We start from the raw sequence: 14285 nt of genomic DNA on the forward strand, positions 1-14285 counted from the left end.
CCCTTCCCCCGTTTCCATAGCTTTATAGTTTCCCATTCAACCAACTCTATTACGACCTTGAAGTTTCCCCTTCCCCCCCGTTCAATTGCTTTGAGACCCTACATAAGTATATATGTAGTCCTGTCCTTATATCTATTTGTTCACCTCTTCATAATGACCTGAAAAGGTCGAAACCAGTTGAGTCTTTGTAATAAATACGTAATAGAATCTACAGAAAGTTTATTTTGAATCTATCACGTCATCATTCCACAAAGTGAAGCCGGGATCCATTGATTTCAATATAATATTTATAAGTCGGTGAAATATACAAGAACTTCCGTGAGAAAAACATACTCCTGGATCAATAATCGAACCGCAGACCTTTGGTTTTATGGGCCACATCACAGACTACTACGCTAGCCATGTTTCTAATCTCCCATTGCAATCATACCGAGGCTGCTGGTACTAGATGCTAGGTCCCTGCGGTACCCAAGATGGCAAACTGATATGTAGTGCCATGAGCCTCGGTACAATTGCCATGGGAATTCAGGAACCTGGATAGCGTAGTGGCCTGCGCAGTGGCCCGGAAGCTTGCGGTTTCATCCCCGGTACAAGGGATATTTTTCTCACGGCAATTCATATACATTGATTTCATTACCTCGGTCCTCCTAGCGTTAAGTTCCCGAAGAAATATAAAAAAGTAAAGTAAAAGGGAAAACCAAAGAAGGGTGTACTCACATGATGTCTCCCAGCTTGAGCCTGGTGTGCACGAGGGCGCATGACTTGTAGTCCGATGCGGTGACCGCTCTCCGCCTTCGCGGCCGATATTTCCCGCCCCCGACCGTCCTCGTCGGCGTCTTCGCGGCCGCCGCAGCCGCACTCACCGCGGCCGTCACCTCGGGCAGCGACAGCCGCACGTGCCGCGTCGCTGGGGGGGTGGCCCCGGGGGCCTGCCCCCCTGAAGACGACGCGGGGGCGGCGGAGGCGGCGGTAGACTCGCCGACGGGGGCCGAGGTGGAGTTGGCGGGGGAGGTGGCGGGGGAGGAGCCCGGTCCCGCCCCCGGGGGCGGTATCCTGAGTGAAAGGTCATCGTCTCCGGTGGTCTGCTGCTGCTGTTGGCCGGTGTCGTCGTTGTTGTGTGAGTGCTGTGGGGAGGGCGTGGGGCGGGGGGAGGGGCGGGGAGAACTCTGTGCCGAGGAGTGCGGCGGGTGCTGACTGCTGCTCCGGTGAGAGGACGATGGGCTGGTGTCCGAGCGGGAGAGCTTCGAGAGGGACTGCTGGCGCTGCGAACGATCCACCTGTGCGGAGAAATTTGCATGGGTGAGCCCACGAATATTAACCCTTTAAAAACCGAACTAACTTATCAACATATTTTTATTATTTTTTTGCATATCCTGTTCATTTTATAACTAATTACGAGATATTATGAAAGAAAACCCGAACAAAAATTATAAAATGCGTTTTCAAGAATGTTCCCAAATGAAACATGCCACAACATTTTGTTATTCCGTGAAAATAAATATACACTTCACCAAAAAAAACAAAGTTTAACAACGTAATACGTACATATCTATTGAATAAATGAGCATTTGTCACTGGAGAGCGAGTGTATGGGAAAATATCGAATAAATCGCATACCCCTTAAAGAGATAATGAAAATGACCCATTTTTAAAAGGTATAATGAAATACCAATGTATGCACACAAGTCGTGCTATTCACTTTAAAAAATACTTCTATATTTTATTTAAATAACAAAAGCTAAAGTGGTCCACGGATTAACGTCCCAACAGAGGGATGAGGTGCTGCACAGGAAGTGCCGTCCACAAATCACTCAAGGAGGGATGGGGCAGCCTCTGAAAAATCTCTGCCTCCGCCAGGGTTTGAACGCGGACCATCTAAGTGGGAAGTCAGTTCTCTAGCCACCGAATCAACTCGAGTGAGCCCATGAATATTAAACATTAAAAGATGGCTGGACTCAGCACTTCGCCATGATACCTTTGCAGAAGCCCGACAAAGTGCAGAACCACCAGTAAATGTGAGGCCGCTAACAGACGAATTCTACGTAAAACTTACGGATTTTCGTTTTTAAGGGGACCACGGATTAACGTCCCAACGGACGGATGGGGTGCTGCACAGGAAGTGCCGTCCACTAATCACTCCAGCTGGGATAGGGCAGCCTCTGAAAAATCTCTGTCACCGCCGGGGTTTGAACGCGGACCATCTAAGCGGGAAGTCAGTTCCCTAGCCACAGAATCAACTCGATCCCCCTCGAACGATAAGGAATCATAACGAAGGTTTCATTTCAGGGAGAAAAAGCGGGAGGAAGACCCAGAAAGGAAAGCGTCCAAAAGATTGCAGAAAATAAGAGAGGCCGTTCTTTCTTGGAGCTAAAGAGGCTAGCCCAAGATCTGGCGGAAAGAAGGAGGAATTTTACCTGTAAACTTGTACAAATTTTAGTTTTCTCAGCGTATGATTTGCAGGAAAGTTTATTGAGTTTCCGGGTGCTGGTTTGGCATATGATAACATATGCAAAGTTTCACCGGCTAAATCTACTATCTTAGGCAGCTTGCCTGTTTCTACCTCTGAAGACAATGGCAGACTTATTCGGCGAAACGTAGACCTTATACCTAAGTCAACACCTGGAGGAAAAACCGAGAGAATTTCCCGCTAATGACCTGTTTATGGACGGCTGTACATGAGAAGATAATAAATAATTATGTACGAGAGAATGATCCAACTACATCTGTCACTATCTATGCAATATAACTCGATGGTAGGTTTGAATAGGTAGCAAAGCTAAACACGTAAGTCTACTGAGAAAGCCATATCCTTAAAAGCTTCCGCCGTCCCACCTTCAAACGACCGTCTTTACCCCTCTTCGCCTGCAAAAATGGTTTAAATAAGCTCGCTAAATGTGTATTTTCACGTTTGAAAATGACACCATGTATAGTGTCGAAACCTGGGTGAGACCGATAAAAATTTGTGTAACATAGAATATTAGTGTACCTTTGATTATGTTTCATGCCTCAAAGCTCCACCAAATATCGAAATTCACCCTTAAGTTGGTGGATATGTAAGGTTTAAGCTTACACCTGACCAGTTACCCATTCAAACAGATCGCAACAGTGGACACTAGACCATTGCAGTCCTCAGCAGCTTGGTCAATCGCGACCGCCACAAGCTTTGGCCGACGTTTTAGCTCATTGTTGAGGAATGTATCCACACTGGGAGACTTGAATGACTGTAGAAACAGCTGGTACTTTACCGGTGAATACACTGACTAATGGCTTCTCGGGTTTCCCACCAAATGGAATGTGTACATTTTCTCCAGTGTTTCGAGGATCGACATGTTTCTCGTAATCAGGGAATGATGCTAGTGCGATGGCCGCGGCCTTAATTCCTACTTATATCGCATTTGTTGTCTCTTCCCATTGGTTGGCGTCAGTTTTCGCCCTCCAATGACTGCGTTGGGCGATAGATATGTTTCTTTAAATTAGGTGTTCTGTGACTTTCTTTTTTATAGTCATGTACTCCTACAGTAAAAATTGGCTTTCTCTGTCTAATGATACATAAAATTTTAATTCATTAGAGAAGACTAATTTGAGAATGAAATTCACAGAAAATTATCCGAATAATAATTTAAAATACTTTTTCACATCGCTGGGGGGAGGGGTTTAGGGTACGTCAGCTGCCTAGGAATTCTTTCCCTTGGGGTGACTGCCCACCATACATCCTCTAACGACACAACTAGCACTCATCCTCTGACTTTCACTCAGCTATTAAAAGTCGTGAACCAAGATCACGGTCTCAGATCCGATTTTATCTCAAAATCAGAAATTTTAACATTAACTGTAAATTATATTTTTCAATGCAAGATATATGGAACTTGGTCAAAATAGTCAAAAATAATTCCATAGGGAGAAATCACTAATCAAAAACACATAAAAATACGTGACCGCACCACAATCACTGCATGCAGAAACACATACTTTTACTTGAGTGAACCAAAATTTGTTAGCTTCTACCGCCAGGTTCCTGGAGTTAAAATTTTGTGCAAAATCAGGCGGATTTCGGAAAAAATTATGTAAATCAAAATTATACTTAATACTTAATAAGTGTTCAATCCGTTTCCGCAAAACCCTCTATTTTGCTCAGGCTCAGTCTAAGTTGAGTTATGGTTTTTTCGGCTGGGGGAGAGCTTAACAAAATACACACCAACAAATTTTTGCATTGTAGAAATTAATAATCAGAATTATTGATTGCAAATGAAAAAACCACCATTATTTCCTTTCATTTTCAGCTTTAAAATCACTACTGGTGAGGCACACATATTTCTAATGTCCTTAAATTATTTTATCTAGCATTAAAAAGAAGTAACAAACCATTGCAAAGAACTAAATATAATTTAAGAAATAAATTTTATGTTCATCCAATTAAACCAAGAACATGTATCCTTAAAATATTCTTTTATATGAGACCCAAAGATTTCAACTTCCTACCAGGGGACCTAAAAGCCAAAAATAAGCCTCCAAATGATAGTGGAATGGCTGCTAATTCAGCAAAGTATAGATAATTTATTTAATATTTTTCTGAAGTTTTTTGTATTTATTTTATCCTCTTTGGTTTATTGTAAATAATATTGTAAAATTAATTAGCAAATTATAATTGTTTGTATTATTCTGTTAGGCAATTTAGCAGCTATAAATTCTGGGATGGTAGCCTCACCACAGGTATTTCTTAGCGGCTATCAAAAACTTCCTTTGGATGAAAATGCCTCTAAAAATTTGTGTAAATGGTTTTTATGTTTTGGTAAGTAATAAAAATTATTAGTACCACTAATACCAGAATTATCATCATCATCATCATTAGTCAACAATCCTAAGATTGGTTTGACGCAGCTAACCATTTCTCTCTCCTATCCGCTAATCTCTTCATAGCTACATATTTATTCTCTTTTACATCCTACCAGAATACCAGAATAGGCAACCTAAGATACCCCTGAAGAAAAATTCTGCCAAGTGCCAGTCCCTGGAGATCGCCAAACCTCTCATATGTATTGACGATATGATCTGAAGGGAAAGGGGTGGTTGTGATGCAAAAAGATTGGCATAATGCCTTCATAGCAACCCCTCCGCTTCTCCACCTTCGGTCTATTTGCGTGGTCACGCCATCTTACACACAGCCCGGATCTCTCATCGCCCTTGCCTGCCACCCTTAACGACAAAATAACAAAGTTTGCTGCTCCCTTGCACGGCACCCTTTTCCCCGACCCAACCCCCACCCTCTCTCCATCTCCACCCCATCGGCCTATAAGCGGAGCGAATGACGTCAACGCGGCGAGACGAGCGTGAGACTCTTGAATCGCTCGAATTTCCAAAGCAAAGGGAGGCCGTTGAAGAAGCTCGATATTCGTTGTCACTTTGGACGCATTTAAATCAGTTTTTAAAAATGTGTGCAGTGTGACTATGATTTCTAAGCAATCCATTTATTACCAATAATTGTACTACATGTACTTAAAGGCTGAGTAGGCTTTTGCGTTGTGCGGTGAAGATTCATCGGAGGGTTTTACGTGATATGCACATCTTGTATCCGTCTTTGTAGAGGACGGTTTCGCCGATATTGCAGCTGACTTCTTCCGGTCGATGGAATGCAGAGAGGTGGTCTCAACCGTATTTTATACACATACGTCGGAGCAGTGGCGGATCCAGGATAGGGACATAGGGAGGGGCTGAAATTGGATAGATTAGATAGAATTAGTGTAAATTGGAGACCCAAAAGGGATGGTATCGCCCCCTTTAGGCCCTCTCTGGAACTACCACTGGATTGTGACACACCAAAAGTCTGTAAAATAGACCCTAAATATAGGGCTAATTTATAATTCGATTCGTTAGAGTACGAAAATATATCGGAAAATATAACTAAACAATTTTGTACAGCGGCAACCTCCAAAACTTTCGATTTTATCTAGTGTGTGTTTCGACCCAGTGGGGGGGGGGGGCATAGCCTCCTTAGCCCCCCAATAGATCCACCTCTGCGTCGGAGTCAGGTGTCGGTCCATTTTACCAAACATTTTTCATAAATGCAGTTCGATAAAAATTACTAAGATCAAACGAACAATGAACCCGACGTAATGTGCTTACATGAGGGTTTTTCACGAAAAAAATATATTGTTTTAATAAAAGAATCACAAAAATTGAAATTTAATGTATGGCTTCTCAAAATAAATACGAAAAAGCGGAGAAAAAAATATGATTAGCGGAGGCATCGAACATGGGCATACCGCGCAGTAGAGTTCTACTCTACCAACGAAGCTTATCGGACACAATGAAAAACAATGTCAAAACAACATTTATTAATAATTTTTTAATTACTCAACAAAATTCAAGACTGCACAAGATGTGGCTGCAGTTTCCTCTCGTGAGAATGATTGATCTAAGAGAAGAGGTAATAACAGAATAGCATTACTTAGGTATAAAATATCGATAACTGGTGAGGATGCGAAAGAACGATTTTCTTGCCCGATTTTTTCAATGATGTACGTTAAGTATGACGTGTTAGGTGAGACCATTGGCATGTGCTGGGTCTAGAATGCCGATTCTTACCACATGATAATTCATAGGTCCATATTTAAATTTCCCGCCTACGTAATTCTTCTCTTTCACATCTCTCTTTACTTGTTCCATATATTTTGTTCGAGGTCTTCCTTTTCCATTCTTGCCTTCCACTTGCCCTTCGACGATTGTCTCCATCAGGCCATCATGTCTCAAGATGTGGCCTATAAGCTTGTTCCGTCTTCTTATTAAGGTTTTCATGAGGCTTCTCTTCTCTCCTATCCTTCTTTGGACTTCCTCGTTACTAACTCGGTCGATCCATTTGATTTTCATCATTCTTCTGTAGCACCACATTTCGAAGGCCTCTATCCTTGCTTTCTCCGCTGCGGTCATTGTCCATGCCTCACTTCCGTATAGGAGCATACTCCAGATGTAGGTTCTTATAAATTGTTTCTTTACTTCCATATTTAAGTTTCCCGCTGTAAGCAGGTCTCTCTTTTGTTGGAATGCTCTCTTCGCCTGGGCTATTCTGCTGATCATTTCTTTCTTACTTCTCCCGTCATTAGTTATCTTGCTTCCCAAATAACAGAATCCATCCACCTCTATCAGTTTTTGCTTCCCTATTTTAATGCTAATTTGTCGGTTAACACTAACTTCTCTTTCAGATTTTATCTCCATAATAATACCCTATAAAATCATCTTGTGAATAGCAAATGAAAACTTTTGATGGACAAGTCGTCACAAAAGTTATGATTTCGAAGATGTTACCCACTAAATGACTCAGTCACTCAATGAACCGTTATATTCGTGAAACATAAAACTGAATACGAAATACCTATAATTGTACTTATCTAGTATTATTCTAATATTCAGTGTCTTCGATGCACCAGCTTACGGATAACATTGAACATTAAAACAAATATAAACAAAAAATGAACTAAATAAAATTCAAACGTTCCCACCACCGCAAAAAATGAAAATACAATCATTTTTACTTACCTAACTTTTGAGGAACGTTTGTTTAGGGATCTTGCAACTGCGTTTGCGGATTGGCAACAATACAGGAATTACAGTGCGTTTGATAGATTTTTCAAAGCGATTAGTGTAGTCGATCAAATCGACCTTTATCTTCGATATTTGTAACAAAATGTCCAAACATATTCGTTAACTATTTCATGAATTCGATGAAAATTACCAATTCTGAAGCATATTGAACTTATGCAGTTATTTTTATCGAAATCTTGGCCCATGCACAATTACCCAAATCAAGAAATGCGGAAATTCTCAATAAGGTCTAATATGAACACTAGCTAAACTAAAAGAAGACATTTATTATTTGTACAAAGATGGGAGCATATTACACAAAAATATTCCCTATTATCCGTATTCGATAGCTATTGACAATTTTTTTCCTAATGATGCACCTTATAAATTTAATAAAAATAATAAATTTAATAAAAATAAACCCATGTTTTATTCTCTGAGTGATAAACAGCTCATTTTTTACTTTTTAGTTCATTTTACTCTATTTTCGGAAAAAACAACTCTTTAAAAATATTTTAAATTTTTTTTTGCGATATTTGCATACATGCTTGAGTTCATTGTAGAGTTTACGCCGTGTGTAGCAGTGAGAGGAAGGAATGTTTTTAGTGAAATTTAGTGAGCAGAAGTAGTTTGGAATTGGATGACCAATAAATACTTAGGGAACACAACAATTACCATATATTTTTTCACCACTGTGAACACCTTTTTAGTTTTTGCATATCCTGAAGTTGTCAATTAGCACATTACATCACTAGGTTGCAAACAGCTGCTTGGCCGGTTTTGGATTCAGTTCGGCTTTCAAACAAATGGAAGTTGTCACTCTTGGGAAAAAAAGACGGCAAATGAATATTATAACATTTTATTGCAATGATATTGTTATGCTAATATCTCTCCAGAGAGACAAATTCTTTGGTTTAAAATACCCATAATTGAATCCACATGTTTGAAATCATTAACTCCAGCTACGTAAATTTCTCGAAAACAGTTGAAAATGCAATAGTTTCGGCTTATTCAAAGGCTTTCCATCTCAAAAGCAAGGGAAGGAAGCTAGAAAGGGGTCCTAAGCGATGTCGTTGCGAGAGACGATGAGGCGCGCAGATAGAAATGGTGTTGTTGGCCCCAAACTGCCTTCGAGCCGTCAGCCAAGAGATTGGGGGTAGGGAAGGTAGGGTGGCCGAAGGCGGGGCCAAGTGACAGATGATGTCGGGGAGAATAAGGTTACGCGATGCGACATCTTGCGAGCCGCGATCGAAAGAGAAGGCAGTTACACTTTAAACCGTTCAAGGGAGGGAAGAATAAAAGAAACTGAATATAAAGCAGAGAACATAATGATAATAATGATAAATAAAAACCTTCATTGCACATTTAAAACATGAAAACGCATTAATTCTGATTAAAGGGCCACGTTTTTTCCCGGTTTGCTATTAAATGTTTCGATTAAAAATAGTAAAACTATAGTTAAAAAAGTTCACAGTAAATCAATAATACCATTTTCCATATTAATTTCTATCTAAAGTTTGAAATTTAATCTGAGAGGTAGTATCTAATATTTGCAGTAACTGCGTTTGCATCCAAATTCCTCGGAAAAGTGTGCCTTATGAGGTCTATATTCTGCGTTAGTTTGCTTAAATAAAATGGAGGAAAAATGCATATTTATCGCCATTATGAGGCTAATAAAAATAACTCTCCACGCACTCATGTAAGAGATTCATCTCCAATTAATTTGTCTCGCTTTTCTTAATATTCCCTCGAATAAAGTGGACTGAATAATTTTTAATTTATTAGAGAAGAGAGGGGAATGTACTGAGAGGTCTTTGGTTTACAACTTAGTTCATCAGAGACCTCAACCGCAAGTTGACCTTCCAAACCACATCAAGAAGCAGAGAAAATGATCTCTGTGCCTATCGTTAAAGGACCACGGCCGCTGATCTACCGACAAATGATACGTAGAACATCTGCGGTTAGTATCTGTCGACGGCCAAAGACTACACTTCCTGACAACTCGGGGATACACACGAGGGCGAAATGAAAATGAATTCAAGTACGGAGAGAGATGAGGGAGCAGTCCAAATAGTTCGGACATCAAAGTGACGCAGGAAATATAAATAATAAACATGGATAATATACAGAAGAGGAATAATAATGACCAGGAAAATTGACCGCCAAAATGCGAGAGAAAAGTAACATTGATTTTACTAAGGTTGGTCATGACCGTTACATCATTGTTATTGAGTATTACGAAAACGAGACTTAATCGATCAAGTTAATAAATATGGTCTCTACAATAATCCATAACTTGTACAAGGGCTAAAGTTCAGATGTTTTTCGCTAGAATGATGCCTCATTGAAAGCAACCCTAATTTTAAAGACGCTTTCAATGTTGGTAACTGTATTAAACCCCTCGGAAAAAGTGGTAATTATAGCTCAAATCAATTTTCGGATAATAATTTTACTTTCTGATTTGATTAAATGAGGGTTCAAATTCTTAGTGTTGAGTAAATCTATTCGTTTAAACTATTGACGACTCTGAATTCCATGGCTCGTAAAACAGCAAAATGAATATGAGTATGTATCGCAGGGATATTTCGAAATTTGAAATTTTCTGAGGCTACTTTGATCACTCGACACTTATTTCAAAGCACAGTTTAACCTCAACAAAACCTCCACATGGTTATTTATCATGTGACAATTAGTTCGGAAGTAGAACGATAAGGATAGATATCGTAATTGAACGGAAGAAAGGTACCATAAAACGCGCGTAAGTGCTGAAAAATATCCGAGGAGCCATCCACATGCCGAATATTTAGCAAAGGAAATACTTGCATTTTTTTAAATGATTAATCAAAATATTGACTTTATGTTAATACTAAAATCTGATCTATTTTTGTCATAACACGTTAAGATGTGATAAATGAAATTCAATTCGACGGAATATATAAAAACTATAATGAAAGAATAGATAGTAAGAATCCTCCATCATTTTTGAGTTTTCAGATTTGTAGATAACGTAACTTACATAAATGGTATGGTATGGTATTTGGAGGAGGCGACCGACAGCTGAGGTCATTTGCGCCATGAGGGAAGGGTATGGAAGGAAGGGTGGAGAGAAACCCGGGGTCGGCATTAGCCTGCTCTTAACGAAAGGCACCAAGGGGACCACTGCTTAACGTCCCAACCGACGCTTGAAATGTCCTCCACACAACATTCAAGCAGGGATCGGGCAGTCTCTGAAAATTATCTGCCGCTGCCGGGATTTGAACCCGGGCCCACCGGGTGGGAAGCCAACACTCTACCCACCACACCAACCCGATCCCCCAGCTTACATAAAGTTTTATCATTTTAAAAAGGTTTTCAGGTTATAATATACACCCGTTATCAACTTTTAGGTTAAAAAATAGTGCGAATAGGTAGTACGACAGACTATCACAATTTTCTCCAGAATAGAAAGAAACTGAGATGATCGAAATTGCCACCCTATCACAGATAATATAGTTTCACGTTAGCTCGGAACTTAGCTGTTCAGCTTTTCCTTAATTAGAATATGAAGGTGAGGTAAAACTTGCATCGATAAAGTCACAGGAGGACTAATTTTCACAATTTACTTTCCCTGAAACACCTCGCACCATGAAGGCTTTTGATTGGCATGCTTAAAGGCTGAATACAGAATTAAATAACAAGTCGGTAGGAAAGCTCAAGGTCAACGCGTCCCACAGAAATGGACTAGCCCCTTCTAACCTGAGCGTGTGAAATTCGCACGCCTGTGGATTAGTTTACGGTTTAGCTCTACCCTCACCTCCAAACCAACTCTATAGTTAAAATTATTGAGTCAGTGAGTAGAAAGACTATGTTTTGTATTAAATTAACTCAAATGTTATAATTGAGAAAATATTTTAATGATAAAATCATAAATATTGTGATACAGTGAAATGTCAACAGCGATCTACTTTCTACATCTAAAACTTTCTTCATGGTAGAATGAGTTATAAGAGAGTCTTTCGGCACAAGGAAAGACCCTACGAGATGAATGTATGAGTCCTCTTAAATATATAATTCATCGTTTCCCGATATGATTAATTAAATTCGATCCCGCAATATGGTCAGCAATCTTGAGACCGACTTGACCGAACTGTCCATCCTAAATCTAACCATTGATGATTGCACAAATTTTTACTTTTGCATCTATTACATATTCTTAACTATTAACTTCTCTTAACAAACTGAATGCTGAAAATTTGTATGGAAGCAATCTACTATAAAAGGCAACATTTTTGATGATAGGAGCAGTAAATAAATGAGATCACTAAAAATTTGCAAAAAAGGATATATGCGAGTTTAGTAAAAAATTGCTGCAAGGAAAGTAAAACCTACCACTATTCCTGGTGAAGAAATTTTGACATTAATGGCAGAGAACCACATATGGCTCAGAAGGACTCAAAATGTACTGGGAATTATAACCTATTTCACAAAATTTTGTTGCACTCGATGTAAAAAGGATCACCAGATTTTGCAGCGAATACCGAGGGAGTTGATTAGTCAAGAAACATTAGAAAATGTTGCCTTGACTTTAAGACAACAGAATTGAATGTGTTAATCAAATCTTCTAAATCAGGGGTCTCCAATTTACTAGGCCACGAGGGCCACATTCCAAGTTCCAAATCGCCCCGCGGGCCGGATAGCAAATTTGCCGATGACTGAAGTATTCGATACCAACGTCTACTGAAGTATCCGGTGGCGTATTTCTTATTTAAGAACAGTTGGAGGCGACTTTGACGCGCAGTACAGCGCTGCAATGCTCCTAGCGGCGTCTCACAGAGTTAAACGAGCGAGAATAGCGCGCTACTTGAAACGAGTGCGCGAGCCGGATGAAAGCCCTCCGCGGGCCGGATCCGGCCCACGAGCCGTATTTTGGGGACCCCTGATCTAGAAGAATCACTGGCTGAGAGGCACTTGGATACTCGCTTTGATGCACCACATAATATATAATCTCTGTTCTCACCAGTGGCGTGGTGACTGAGGCAGCAGAGGGGATGGTCTCCAGCGTTTGCCGCCTTGGCTGCTGTGGCTGAGCGGGACCGGTGGTGGAGGCGGAGCCGGCCGGGGGCGGAAGGATGCTGGACCTCCTCCGCCCCCGCGCCCCCAGCAGGGCGGCGGGGCTGTTGGCCCGCCAATCGTCGCTCCCGGAAGGCCGCGCCAAAAGACTGACGGCCGGAGTGCTCCCACGGCGCCGAGTGCTCATGTGCCGACCTGCCACGCCGCCCAACATCACGACTGCCTCTGGTAACTGCAACGAGAGGGAGAGACAAGGACATGAACGACTCGTCTAAAATAACACACAGATAACATATATATAATGTAATGTAATATAATATAATTTATTGTTCTCAGATTTTTACATCCAATGGAACATTTTTTATATAAACAGTTTATAGCTCAGCAATCAATTTAACAAATATATTAATCATTTGAACCAATTAAAAAAAATGAGCATATACAAAATTTTCGAGATAATCAAGTACATCGGAAGAAAATAATTTGAACCAATCAACAAAAATTAACATATACTAAAATTTAAGGTAATCTAATACAATAGAAGAAAATAATTTGAAACAATTAACAGAAATGAACATTTACATAGAGGGTAATCAGTTAGATATTTACCCAGGTAAAACAATAAATTTATTAGAACTTTTTTCATGAAGGCCTCGACAATTTTGAAGAAATATCTAATATTCGAAATACATCGCTAATATCATAATTGAACGCCTTAATTGGAGTAATGAAGTTACAAGTCGTCCATTTCATCGGGTGGTTACACAGATTGGTTTAACCCAAGTTATATATGACTCTGCAATGAAAAAGCATGCACCTGGAGATACACAAAATCAGTAACACAAAATAAAATTTACCCAAACCATAGAAGCATATAAAATTAAGAAAGACCCTTACAATTCAATATTCTTTAACCTTCTTATGATGGTTAGCATAAAAAAAAATGTTTAGTTTATGCGGGAAGGGGTCAAAAACTACATTTGGTAGACCGTTCTAATCCAGCAAAGATGTTGGAAAGAATATTTCACATAATTTGAAAGGTGTTGCAGAGGGTCTATTTTGCGCTTTGAATATCTTATTGACTGATAGTGCGGCTCTTAAAATCTATTTGTGATGTCTATCCACGCCCGAGCACCAGCATAAGACTTGAAAATGCCCTTCAACCAAGCTTTTTTCTCCTTAATTCAAGAGTCCCATCGCAGTTTTTTCATCATCTCCGTTACAACGATTGAGAGTATAAATTCCCTTCTTCCAAGCAATCTCTCTTCATTGAACCAATACTAGATACATTTTATTTTCACAAACTTTATTTTTATTTCAAAAACTGTTACACGGATTTCTAATACCTTCATGTACCTGATGATGATTGCAAGCCAATCGATACACGTGAAGTCAAGTTTTAAAAATTGAAAGTAAGTTGGCCGTAGGATATATTTGTGCATAATTTATTATGCTGTTCCACTATATCTCTCTGGAGAAAGTCAACTTCATTTAATAATAGATGTATACAAAGATTTGCGAAGCCACTTAAAAAAATCCATGAAATTTTTTTGAAAACAGTCAAAGATAAAAATATTAATTGCATTATAAACATGGTATAAACGAGATTTATGACCAATCGAAATGTGAAAATAAAAAAAATCTGACGATTTTGATTGTTA

The 14285-nt window shown here is 39.7% G+C and overlaps 1 protein-coding gene across 1 annotated transcript; it reads right to left on the reverse strand.

Moving 5' to 3' along the window:
• Positions 1 to 713: 713 nt before the first annotated feature.
• On the reverse strand, positions 714 to 12838 carry LOC124165920 (mucin-1-like). Its single transcript, XM_046543454.1, has 2 exons — positions 12572 to 12838; positions 714 to 1277 (listed from the first exon to the last, which is right to left on the reverse strand). The coding sequence occupies exons 1-2, from the start codon at positions 12836 to 12838 to the stop codon at positions 714 to 716; spliced, it is 831 nt and encodes a 276-aa protein (XP_046399410.1).
• Between the last annotated feature and the right edge of the window lie 1447 nt (positions 12839 to 14285).

This window comes from Ischnura elegans, chromosome 9, assembly GCF_921293095.1.
Source record: "Ischnura elegans chromosome 9, ioIscEleg1.1, whole genome shotgun sequence".
Lineage (NCBI taxonomy): Eukaryota > Metazoa > Arthropoda > Insecta > Odonata > Coenagrionidae > Ischnura > Ischnura elegans.

Bases quoted from the DNA above. Each gene is read 5' to 3' on its own strand.
- LOC124165920 (XM_046543454.1), bottom strand. From the start codon at position 12,838: ATGTTGGGCGGCGTGGCAGGTCGGCACATGAGCACTCGGCGCCGTGGG. The intron at 1,278-12,571 runs GTGAGAACAGAG...TTCTCCGCACAG, and splicing joins CCTCAGTCACCACGCCACTG to GTGGATCGTTCGCAGCGCCA.